Source organism: Platichthys flesus, chromosome 5, assembly GCF_949316205.1.
Source record: "Platichthys flesus chromosome 5, fPlaFle2.1, whole genome shotgun sequence".
Taxonomy (NCBI): domain Eukaryota; kingdom Metazoa; phylum Chordata; class Actinopteri; order Pleuronectiformes; family Pleuronectidae; genus Platichthys; species Platichthys flesus.
Window position 1 is genome coordinate 10,052,597 of NC_084949.1, and position 12,934 is coordinate 10,065,530.

Sequence of the window (12,934 nt, forward strand, 5' to 3'; positions counted from 1 at the left end):
CCAATTTATATAATAGATGATTACATTTTAAAAGTTGTGCTATGGAAAGAAATTAAATCACAGGAAGACAGTGATATTTGTTAATGCAAAAATGTTATTCTACAAAAAGGACATTCCAACTGCTGCTCATGCAGATACATACGATCTAAACCTTCCAATACGTAAAGGCTGAACAATGGAGAGATGAGAAGAGGTGGTGTACAACAGACGTCACACATACATTGACAACACACATAATGAGATAAATCAGGAAGTGTTGGTTCACTCTGTCGCTGTCTGTGCAGACTGCTGCTTCTGCTGTCCTCTATCTTCATACACACCACATCAGGGTGGACCACTTATCTCTCTGCCCCCCTGGACTAACACATGGACACGAGCACATTCGGACAGCATGGGCTCCAGACTGAAGTAAGTTTTATCAAGTAATTTTTCATCTTCTACTTTCATCATCATCATCACTCTGTTCTTGTGGTTTTCATCACTTCCTCTCGCAGCTGCACAGGAAGTTTCCTGCAGCAGCCTCAAATCACTTTTAATACATTTCGTGTTGGACCAGTTTTTGATCAAAACTCACAAGAACCAGGTTGTTTAATAATACATAAAGTTGTATAATGAACATTGAGCTCTCTCTCTTTCTCTCTATTATTATACTCTGAATTTTTATAATCTTGATTGTTAAAAATTTGTAGTTTTGCTCTTAAATTGTCACAACTTGTTTAGTGTGCTATATGCCCGATACCTTCATTAAATTGCATTACCTTCATCTATCCATCTATCTATCTATCTATATATCTATCTATCCATATGAATATTTGAATGTAACCACACTTAACTCTCTCCGTATTTGTGAGTGCTGAAAATATTCATTAAATTCAACATAAATGTGTTTGATGGGTAATACACTTTATAAACGTCTCTAACATCTATCTCTTTGCTGTCAGACAAAACCCGGAGCAAACGTTCTACTGGTTCTTTGAAGCAACTTGTCCTGTTGCCAGAGACAAAGGTGAGGCCCCTGTCCCCATTCCCCGCAGGGCCAGGTTAGACGGGAGAGTGACCTACAAGAGCATAGTGATTTGTCAGTCAAAGAGAAGTTGATACAAACTTGTTCCTGTAACACTTTCCTCTGACTCTGCTCGTCATCTTCCTGCTTGGCACATGGCACAACTATTAAGCACCCTCTGAGATTGGCTCCAAAAAACAAAAAGCACCTCTAGATCATTTCTGTGTCACGAAACAGCACAACGTTAAGACTCAGTGTGGGGTGTTTCTGTAGAGCTGAGAGTTGCTCTTGTGCTTCCTGTCACGTGATCAGTCAAACCACACAGACTGCAGTCTAGCCATATTTGTAACAGATGAGAACATGTCGTGGTTATGTGAAGGACTTAGCAACTAACGAACGGAATGAAGGGGTTCAAACATCTTTTTATTGTGATGCGACAGTTATTGAATTTGGCCATATGTTATCATTTACCACATAAACTTTATTTTCTCTCTGCCTTGTAAAACTGGGCGAAGATGTTCATTAATTTCTTTGACTGTTACAGATCCTGGTGTGCTGTTTCAGTTTCCAGAGGACTTCAGTGATGAGGTAGTCATACATGTCTCCTGCTCCTACAACATTATATTTGTGGATATAATGTCACATCATAAACTAAAATGACACTCAGTAGGGTAGAGTCTACCAAAGATATCAGTTCCCTAAATATGCCAGTTTTTTTCGATCAATATTCATAAATTATTCCCTGTGAAATTAGTGAAAATGACAAAAACACCCCAAAGTTTCACAACATTAAGGAAAGTAAAGCAAAAATAGAATCCTGAATCCGCCCCTTTGTTTGGATGGTTTGGTCCTGGGCCTATTGCCCATCCTTCCACCAAGTTTCAATAAGATCTGTAGTTTTTGCATGAACTGACAAACTGACCCACAAACAGACAAACAGCAATGAAAACATTAACCTTTTTGGTGGAAGTTATGACCCTCGCAGCTTGTTTTTAGCCTCAATTGGTTTGTCCATTCACAACTTTGGTGCAGATTATAATATTTAATTAACCTTTTGCATGGACTGCCACAATTTTTATCATCACACAATCATGATACCCAGAGGAGGAATTTTGACCTCCACCAGGGAGCTTATGTTTACATGTGGGGTTTGATAAGGGGACTGTTGGGTCTTGGCTGAGCTATGTGCTCTACTGAGTGACATTCTAGTTATAATTTTGTTGTTGTTTCATATTTCCCTCATGGTGAGCTGTTAACAATGTTGATAATCCACCGATTGTTCATTTAGCTGCAGTATTTGCCCCGAACTTTTATTTAGTAAACATATCACATTACCATCAACCTGACATGTACTTGTCTTTTTATTTGGATCTGCATCAAATTGCACACAGTCATAATTATCGGTCCCCTAAACATCTCAGACCATTAATGATCCGGGAAAAAAATCAAAAATCCGGCCCTTTATTCAGATCCAGACTAATATTTAATAGTAGTTTTTGTTAATCCTGCCGAATAACTTACAAAATCACCCAGACAAAAACTACGTAAAATTGGAAATAGCAGCAGGACACTCCAACAAACATCTGCCTCTACAGCCTCACAGATCCACCGGCACGGCTACAGACTCCTGACCACTCAAGCTGATTGGTTTCTGCTTATTCCTCTCTGCTAGGAGTCCTTTAAGACGCTACCTAGATTCTGCTTCCCATATGACATACAGAGGTGAGTATAAACTGGCTGGTTTGCAACTCACTCAAGCTTCTGGACTGTTTCGGTTTTTCCATGTGTCCAACCCTGTTCATCTGCTCAGAGTGAGGGCTGGAGTGGCTGTGCAGCACTTCACCTTCGTCCTCACTGACCTTGAGGGATGCCAACGCTTCGGCTTCTGTCGTCTCGCCAACAGCATGCAGACCTGCCTTTGCATACTCAGGTACGTGCGTGTGTGCATGTGTCTGAATGTTCACCCATGACTCTAGCACTTCAATTAAACCCATTTTTCTTCCATTCAAATCCAGTTACCTTCCCTGGTTTGAAGTGTTTTACAAACTTCTCAACAGCTTGGCTGATTACCTGACAAAGGGACAGGTGAGTTTCCACGGCTTGTGTCTAATGTTTCTGCTTCTACATTAGTCTTTCATACGGTATCATTAACGTAACGGACATTGTCTTCTCACCAGACCAATGAGATGAAGGCGCTGCTGGCTTCTCTCTACCATCAGCCCCTACCACTGGCAGCTGGATCTGTCACTCTGCAGATGGTAAATCTCTAATTAGCCAATAACACCCAGGGGTGAATCCTCAGAACTGTTTTCTGTCGGTGGTTAGCGTGTTGTGTTTTTTTCTGAGGGAGAGCAGCTATTGGTCAGCAAAGGGGTGTCCCACCCTGTCGGGCACCCGGAGGGTCAAGAGGGGGTGAGTCCTGCTGGAGTTCACGTGGTCTGGAACATTTGCTATGCAGAGACAAACTAACTCCTGCTGGAAACTTCAGCTGTCTGTGCCTGTTGACTAAACCTGATGTGTGCCGACTAAAACCTTGTCTCTCAGCCCTCAAATCAATCAAACTTAACACCATTAACATCTTAAATTGTGTCAGTTGACTGTATGTATTCATAACCCGTGACTTTACTGACCTCATCCCCAAAATCCTTTGTCTTACGAGTTATGCCTCAAAGGCACTGCTGAGTGTATTTTTGCATTTCATTCCAAAATGGAAAATCCTCCTCTTGAAAGATTCAAAACCTAAAACAATTCCCTGGTGGAAAATATAGACAATATTATTCAGGTTTTAACCCATTTTTCATATTTTATTCCTAATTGATTTTGCAATACCCCATGATTGGCATGGTAGCAGCAAATAAAATGTATTACTATTGATTCAAGAACAGTAGTTTGCATTAGTGGGAACATAAAGCCACACTATGTAAAAATGTTTAACCTAAAACTAGTAGCTTCTGAATTAGATTGATTGTTCACTGACTTGGAATTGTGATAATGGAGCCACTTTCATTCCCACTCTTAAGTAAGTTCACGAGTGAAGCCAAACTGTAGATCGATTAAAAGGGCGTCAAAGGAGTAATTAAGACCAGCATTTATCTGCCATGTTCCTCGAGTAAACTTTTAAAATAATTCTTTGGTGTATTCTTTTAAGCAACAGCTCCTCTGATTCAGGAAGCCAGGGATCATGACAAATACTCTCTGTATAGTTGTGTTTCAGTTCAGTAAGTGGGTTTACTCTCTCACAGTCATTATATACACTCAGAGCTCCAGTCAAGAGATTGATGGGCTTTGTTATTTCTTCTCCATTAAAACCACTTAATCGTTAGAAATTTAGCCCAACACGATTCATCACGACGTCTGGCTGCAGAGGGCGCTGCTGCTCATTGAAGGTCACAAAGTGTTGCTTTAATTCAGTGTTGTTTGAAAGTGAAGACAAAGTTTAATCCAGCACAGGAATGGATGAGTAACCCAGTTAGTGATGAAAGCCTGTGTAAACACAATGAAGGACAATATCAGGGGTTGGATTTGCTGAAGGTCTTACAGAAAGTTGTGTTACATACAAACACCACCGCATCCTAACAAAAGTGGATGCAAAAAACAACAACAGTAAAGGACGTGGAATTTTGGAATGATTCTCCAGGGTCTGATCCTCTAACCTTTGATGCTCACTTGTCTGAATGATGCTGAAAATACTAATCAATCAAAAAAATATGTTTTCATTTAAGTCACAGGTTTATTAACATTTGTCTGTTTCACTCATTTTGACCAGGTTCCATACTTTATTGCTCCAGACCCCAGAAGTCTCCCTTCCATCCCTGAAAATGTGAGTTTGTCAGATTAAAAAAAATCCTTCGTAAAGCAAAGGGGGTTTTGTGCAAAATACTTTGCCCATTTAAACTGGTGCGTGTGTGTGTGTGTGTTTATCAGAGGAACTTAACAGAGCTGATTGTGGCAGTAGATGTGGGGAACCTGCTCCAGCTCTACGCCAGCATGCTGTTTGAGAGACGCATTCTGATCTTTGCCAGCAAACTCAGCACTGTAAGAATCACATTAGTCATTCTACTATTTTTATCATGTTGTGTTTGCCCCTGTGTTCACTCTCTGGAAACGCACTACTCCTTTCTTGAAACAATACTTGACATAATGTCCAACCGTAACTGTTCACCCTTCAGCACATTACTAACCTCCAGTGAAGACAGAAACAACCCGAGCTTCTGATGAATGCTGAAATATTGCAATAAGAACTAGAATGGCATCTAGAGTACATACCTTCACCAAGGCCCAACAGTCCTCTTAGATCAAATTCAATTCAAGAACTCATAGATCTCAGTCCACTTATAACGAAATAAGTCATCATTTTAGGCCACATGTCATTTTGGAGAGGAAATAGCAGAAATAGTAAGCCTGTCGCCTGCAGTGAAACTGGGAAAGCGTCTTTTAAAGTTATGCTTTAGTATAAGTTTCAAATATTACAAAATATTCCATCTTTTGGCTTATCAGCTCCATACCATCATAAATATAAAGACTTTGAACAGATTGAGCAAGAAACTGTGTCTATTCTAAAAAAAGAACCATGCGGACTTGGAGGAAGTGGCCTCTTTTGTGGAGGAAGAGAAGTTTGATAGTGGTCGACTTCATAGTTGCAGTTTGTTACATCTGAATGATACTCAAACGGGTTTCATAGTTTCTATTGAAACTGGGAGCCAAAATGAGCGAAACTCCATCAGGTACTGGTTATTTCTTTATTTGGGAATTTATGCCCTTTTTGTCATTAAATTATGAATTTATTATCTGAATAGTGGGACTTAAATCCTGTTCTTCTGAAAATGAAAAATGGCCCTAATACTCATCATAAAAACAAACCATCAAACAGACAAATGGACATAAACTCCGTCATTGTGCTGCCTTGAAATCACAAACCGGCCAGCATGACTGGACCACACGGACATGTTTGTGTGTCCTGTGCGTTGTTGTTGTCTAAACCTGCCTTCCATTTTTTATTTTTGTAGCTGACGTCTTGTGTGCACGCATTCAGCACTATGTTATTCCCCATGTACTGGCAACACATCTTCATACCTATCCTGCCGCCTCACCTACTGGACTACTGCTGGTAAGAATCTGTCCATCCCGTCAGCCTCCTGTGCACTGACTTTGGATTAATACAAGTTTTTCATTTGGTTGCAGTGCTCCTATGCCTTACCTAATAGGGGTCCACACCAGTCTAGCTGAGGTAAACTGATGAAAACTGCTTCAGTCAAATACCAAACCTTTCAAATCTACCAGCAGGTTTGTGATGTAAATGATTATAAGATGTGTCTGTGTGTGTCTGACAGAAGGTGAGGAGTCGAGGGTTGGAAGAAGTTGTCATTCTAAATGTGGACACAAACACTCTAGAGACGCCCTTTGACGACCTTAAAAGGATACCTTCAGATGTGGTAATACATTCTCTTTGTGGAGGATTGTGTGCTTTTTTTGTGATTATTTATGAGTCTCGCTTTTGTTTTGTTTGTATCATAGTGAATTTTGACTGGAAAGTTATTTAGATGCTATATTTAGATAATGGTCTGTAGCACAGAACCAGGCGATGAGTGTTAACCACAGGAACTGAACTTGAAAGTAAAGGTCTATTTTAGACATGCCTTTGCATTTTCTCCATATGTGAAGAACCAAGGTGAGGTAATTAGAACCAGTAAAGACACTGTAGTTATTTTGGATATATTCAAACATTGCAGCAGCTGTAGGTTTGGGTGTTCGGTAATCTGCCCCAAAACATTCGAACAAAAGCCATATAGTAAAATCACCTTGGCACGTACATTTTGGGACGTGTAAATCTGGCTCTGGTGACAATACAAAAGTGACTGAAATGATCCCTTGGCCCCAGGGAAAGCTACTGGGATGGAAGAACTACCGCAGTGACAAAAGACAAAAGACCAAACGTTTCCTCCCTCTTTCAACTTATACACTCCTTCCACATCTTCACTTGATGGAAAGTTGCTGTTTTGATTGTGATTAGTTTACAACAGTAGCACTGTAGGTTCATCCAAGATTAATGTCAGAGCTGTGTCGGTGAAACTGTTTTCAGATGTCTGGGCTGAAGCTGTGTTTGAAGCGTCAGGCCGTGTCTCCAGGCTGCGGAGTCTCTCTGGCCTTCCTGAAAGCTCAGGCTCTGCTGTTCGGAGGCTACAGGGACGCACTGCAGACTCAAAAGGTCAGTCACTCACTCATCGGGTAATTAATTGATGGCAATTTAAAGGAGACATATTCTGCTTCTCTCAGGTTTTCTCTCCTGAAGTCTGTCAAATAGGTTTCTTGTGTACGTGATGGGTCTGGAAAGTTACAGTACTGGCCAATCAGTGTAGACTTGACCTTATCAGGATTCATCCACATTTATCCATTTTCATTTGAAAGCACACCAACTCTGCTAGAGGCACATGTGGTGTCCATACTACTCCGGAGCTTTAGAGCCACTGAAACAGAGATGTTTGGAAACACTGTTGGCCCTGTTTTAGTTTGAAAACTCCAGTGTTGTCTGGATGAAAACGATGATGTAGACACTCAGAACCACTTGGTGATTGGGTCTTGTTGTTGGTCATGACGTTGAATTCGCTTATTCCTCATTCTCAGCTGAATAGGTACATTTACAACTCTGCTTTATCAGGTCAGAGCAGAAGGCCTGTGTTTATCTATTTTGTCTCTTTATCTCTCTCTCTCTGTTCTTCTTTGCAGGAAGGGGAAATATGTTTCAGTGAGAAGATGTTTTTAGATCACAAATCTCCCAGTATGAGGCAGTTTCTACAGAGTGCTGTTCACCTACAGCTCTTCAAACAGGTAAACCCTGCACTGCCCTCTGCTGGACAAATACTGCAGTTAAACAGTGAGGAGGTCGCAGGGCAGAGAACAGAAGTGAAAGGTTGAAGCTGGTTATAATTAATGTTTCAAGCATCCTTTGATTTTAACCTAAACCGTTTGGTTATATTATATCAGACTTGAGATGTCCACGTGGTTAAAGCCAAAGAATTGACTCTAAAATACAGTTTGTTGAAATTATCCTGTCCAGTGAATAATAAATAATATTTGTCTTGTTTTAGTTCATAGATGGCCGACTGGATATTCTCAACAAGGGAAAGGAACCAGATGACCTCTTCGAGGAAGAGATCCTAAAGCGTGAAGCAGCAGCTGGTGTGTGTATCTGAATATTAGTTTGTCTCAAATGTTCTATTACTCACTTATCACTTATCCCGTGTATATCTGTTGATCTGCAGGAACAAGCAAATCGTATCAGCAGTTAGTTGGTAATTTAAAGGTAAGTTATTTTTACCTTTAGTGATACACCTTTGTATTTGGGCATTTTTTTTCCCGACTTGTTCAAAAGTGCAACACTGCTGCGTTTCCATTCTTGACAGAAAGGAGGAGGAGCTCTAATCCTCAACATGAGGTCCAAAGCTCACATGAGGGTGAGTAGAGGTGTTTGTGTTGGGAGGGGTGCAGCAGGTGAATGTTGTGTGCAGCGCCAACACAATTCTACTCATCATCTGTTTTATTCCCTCCCAGGCCAAAGGTCTCACCAAGTCTGGTCTGAAAAACCTGCTGTTGCACAAGGTGGGCTCGTGTTTATGTGGGCATCCGCTTTGTTTGGTACAAACTCTGCCGAAGTTTGCCGTGTCACTTCTTCCCTCCTTCCTGTTTGTGTGTGTGCATTGCAGGACCACAATGAAGACCACACCCTGCAGAGAGGAGGATCAGTGGCACATCGCCGTGGACAATCTGACTGCCTGCAGGATCGCCTGCCGATCACACAGCACTTTGGGAAGGTCAGACCTCTCTCAAAACAACCACACGTCCATTTGCACACAACAGCCTCATTCATTTTGAGATTCTTATTCAATTGGAGATCCCGACCACGTATATTAATGACCCCCTCATGCCTGTTCCACTGTCTCCCACTGCTCGTGTTGCCCTGTTTCTTTTGCTTCATTGTGATCCACCCCAACATTTGTCATGTTGTTTGAGGGGATGTTGCTTTGTGTCTTTGTCGCCTCTTATCAGCCACGTCCCCGTCGGCCCTTGCACAAATTCAGGTCCCCCAGAGACCAGGACAACTTGAAGGACACAGGAGATACATGGGATGGGTGAGCAGGGTTGCCAAGTAACAAATTACACTGACCTAAATACTGTACTTTAATGTAGTTTGAGGCATGTACTTTACTGGAGTGTTTGGATTTTTTGCAGGTTTAGTCCAATTAATTTCAGAGGGACTTATTACGTGTTTTACCTGTATTCATTTATCTCACAGCTGTAGTTACAAACTATTCTTTCAAAGTAAGAGCTTGCACACAAACAAATGGCGAGTTTACAAAATAAGATGTATTTTAACAGATTGAGCCGTCCAGAATTCAAACAAACCAACAAACTGGATATATTGTATTCAGGAAAAAGAAAAGAAGTGCTCATTGCTGAATGTGGTTTTTTTCTACCTTTATTGAATGAGCAAACACATTTATCTCTGCGGCTGAACATTTACTAAAAGCTGGCAAAAGAATAAGTTAATACTGAGAATAAACCAGACAATCAATAGAAGTTCTAAGAAACTCCTATTCGACCCAACAGTAAAACCAGCTCCATATGAAGGTAACTAAGATGTACTAAACTGTCAATGGGTTATTGGATACATTTTCATACATTTTATATTATATTGTATTAAATTATATTTGGATGTACCTAAAGCAAGTGAGTTAAGAGACAGAGAAACAGGGAAACCCAGGTAAAACATGATGATATCCTGTTTATGTGATCATTTGTTCTGCTCTTAGAGCTGTGTCTGAGCCGGTGGTTGAGCCTGACTCTAAGCTCCAGAAGGATGAAGACGAGGGGGAAGATACGCTGCTGTGTGACCCGGAGGAGATGGATCTGCTCGGGGAGATTTTTGACACCCTCAGCTCCCGCAGCTACAATGACCGCGGCGTGCTGTACGGCACCCGGAGCCTGGATCTGTTCGGGCCAGACACTCATGATTATATCACAAAGGTAAGAAGAAACGGAACTCATACACACACACACACATAAATACTATAGTCTAACATGGGCTGTTTCTGTGATTCCAGTTTGGTCGAGTCAACCCCAGCCAGGAGAGCTTGTGTCTTTCCATCAGCGGCAGTGGCAGCCTGCACAGCTGGAATCTGGACACCACAGACGAGCTGTCAGACATGACGGGGGACTCTGATTGGCCGTACCTAGACATTAGGGTACCGGAGGATGAGGAGTCAGAGAGTCTTCTGGCGAGATGTGAAAAAGGGGAAAATAATAGACAGAGGGAGGATGGAGAGAAGCAGGAAGAGGTAAAGGTAGTGATAAATGGGAAGCCAGGAGGAGAAAAAGAAAACACAAATACATTTAATGAAGTGGAGTTGGAGGAGAAGAGAAAGAAAGAAGGTGAGGAAATGAGAGAGAGCCTAGGAGAGGAACCAGCGAAAGACAAGCGAGAGGATGAAGGGTTAACAGAAAAGAGGGAGGATGAGAGAAATCAGAGTGACGAGGTAACTGAAGGACACAGAGAAACAGATGAAATACAAACAGATGTAGCAATAGAAGATAAAAGTGAGAACCAGGTCGACAAAGAAAAAGAGGTAAAAGGATCTTTAAACACACTTATAAAACTGAATCCCCAAGATCGCAACACGGTAGAAGAGCAGCGAGGACAACAGGAGAGAGCCAATCCAGAGAGCACAGCTTCTCCTGGGCCTCAGAGCCTCGCCGCTGACCCTCAACCTCCAGCTGGCCAGGAAAAAAGTTGTGAAGAAGCAGTGAATAAATCAGAGAGAGAGTTAAGACAAATCCCCTCTACGCCGAGAGTGCTGTCTGCTGTAGAACGCTTCCAGTGTCAAGGATCCAGCCAGAGCATTCTGGTGAGGTCCAGCACCAAGGGCTCGGCTGAACCTGGGAGACCGGGCAACGTGCTGTGGAGCAAGGAGAACACACAAACTCAAGATGTCCTGCCACGTCACTCCGGTCCATCAGAGGAGAACGACTGCCCGGAGGTGCATAAAGAGGAAGACTCCCCACTCAACAAAGTGTCTGAACTTAAGAAGAGATTTGAAGCTTAAAGAGGACGATGCTGTTTGTTGTTAGTGGTGACAAGTCATGTGGTTTCCCTGGTTGTTGCTAATGAAGATGTTATTCAGAATTGCCACACTGCGGTTGTTCGCTTCCAACCACCAGAGCCGTTTCAGTCTACATTACTATATATTTTTTCCAGACTCATGAGGTGAAAATTTGAAGAAATTCCCTAAAGGCAGACTTGAGACATCATGTTCATGTTTTGTGAGGCCAGTCACCTTTGACCTTAAGGGTCTTTCAAAAAACATACATTCCAAGAACAGTCGAGCACTTCTTTAGCTAAAACAAAACAAGAGTAAAGAGTTCATTTATTGATGTCAACTTTCAACTGCAGTTACATTATGTGTGGTCGAGTCTATATGAACTACAGCACCGTGTGGCTCAGGTCGACAAACCCCTTCTTCAGGACACAAACTTTTGCCAAGTGATAAATAGTGAGAATATTTTTTTGTTTATTTGAATCTTGTTTACTTGATGGACGGACTGGAAGCATGGCTGAAAACAAGAACTAAATGAATGTGTTAACAGTGACGACACTGATTGGTTTACGGATCAGCTACAGCTACTATGAGGGATCATTTGTCAGATACGCGAGTATGTGAGTATTCTGCAACCACGTGTGTGTGTGTGAGAGAAAGTCTCTATGAGCTAATGCCCAGAGAAACGGAATAATGCTGAGGATAATTACCGCATGTTTGGTTACTTGTACAGAATAAAGTTTACATTTTGAACAATCGAGCCTCCCCCGGCCTTCCATGCTCCAAGATAATGAAGAGAAAGAGCTGCAGCACTGGGTGTGCACATCGTTGGTTTATTTACAGAACACTATGAACATGGATTTTGACATTTTTAATATGAAATTGAGCTTCAAAGAGTTGAGTGCATCACAGTCATTTTCTTTTAATCAATATCCTTAATCTAGAAAAGTTTTATACATATAAATATACACTTACAGTGATCTCGGTACAAATACAAAATATACTTAAGCTCATATCCCTCATGTGGCAGAACACAGGGAATACCTAGTTAAGAAAAGGGAATATTAACTCATGACATATTCCGTCTTCTAATGCAGTGAAACAGGTTCTGGACTGGACAGTCCATTTAGTCTGTGTGTCGTCACCGGGGAGGAAAAAGTGCAGCACAAAGTGTCCTGTGAGGATTCATGGTGCAGAATGCAAACGTAGATAATCTCTGGTGATTAGCAGCAGCGCTTCAATAGAAACCAGCAGGAATTGATCCAGGGGTTTACACAGTGACAGAGGAAAGAAGGCACGCAAGGCCGCGTCCATCATATGAGTCGTTCCTCTTTGGGCAGCGGCAGAGGCAGAGGCAGGCCGGGTTTCTCAGATCCCGCCGCTCCTGTCTGTTTCCTCTCCTCCGCACTGGGCCTGTATGTTCCCTCCATCCTCCGCTTTTTCCTGATGACACACAGCAGCAGCAGCAGCGTCAAGCTGAGCAGGGAGAGCGCGGCGGAGACAAGCGCCGACACCGCAGGGGGCATCAACACCTGCGTCGCCATAGTGATGGAGAGCTGGGGAGGGAAGCGCACACAGGTCAGGATGTCAGAGGGGTCAGTTTTTCGGGAATTTGATCACTTGCAGGTTGTCAGTCTCTGCAATAAGGTTTTCATCTGCATTTGTGCATTAGTTAGCAGCATAACATAACAGCTAGTGGAGGGATTATGATGAAACCTGAGTGAGGGTCAGGGAAGAATCCATAAAATGTTTATTGTTTTTATTGTGAGTTGTCCGTGTGTATGAAAAAGAGGAAAATATCATTTTAATGTCACAACACGAGAATGTATGGCGCGCACACACA

General features: G+C 42.0%; 1 protein-coding gene across 3 annotated transcripts; it reads left to right on the forward strand.

Annotated features, from left to right (window-relative positions):
• Positions 1-280: 280 nt before the first annotated feature.
• On the forward strand, positions 281-11,847 carry dennd1c (DENN domain containing 1C). Of its 3 annotated transcripts, none has more exons than XM_062388574.1 (23): positions 281-408; positions 942-1,006; positions 1,548-1,591; positions 2,676-2,725; positions 2,814-2,933; positions 3,019-3,088; positions 3,181-3,261; positions 3,350-3,415; positions 4,770-4,823; positions 4,928-5,038; positions 6,010-6,110; positions 6,185-6,230; positions 6,334-6,435; positions 7,083-7,208; positions 7,727-7,828; positions 8,089-8,179; positions 8,263-8,303; positions 8,404-8,454; positions 8,552-8,599; positions 8,704-8,811; positions 9,047-9,129; positions 9,811-10,024; positions 10,102-11,847. In XM_062388574.1, the coding sequence occupies exons 1-23, from the start codon at positions 392-394 to the stop codon at positions 11,098-11,100; spliced, it is 2,790 nt and encodes a 929-aa protein (XP_062244558.1). In that variant the 5' UTR covers positions 281-391; the 3' UTR covers positions 11,101-11,847. The 3 variants fall into 3 exon arrangements, with proteins under 3 accessions (XP_062244558.1, XP_062244559.1, XP_062244560.1); XM_062388575.1 differs by having other exon boundaries at positions 6,337-6,435; XM_062388576.1 differs by lacking the exon at positions 3,350-3,415.
• Positions 11,848-12,934: the final 1,087 nt, after the last annotated feature.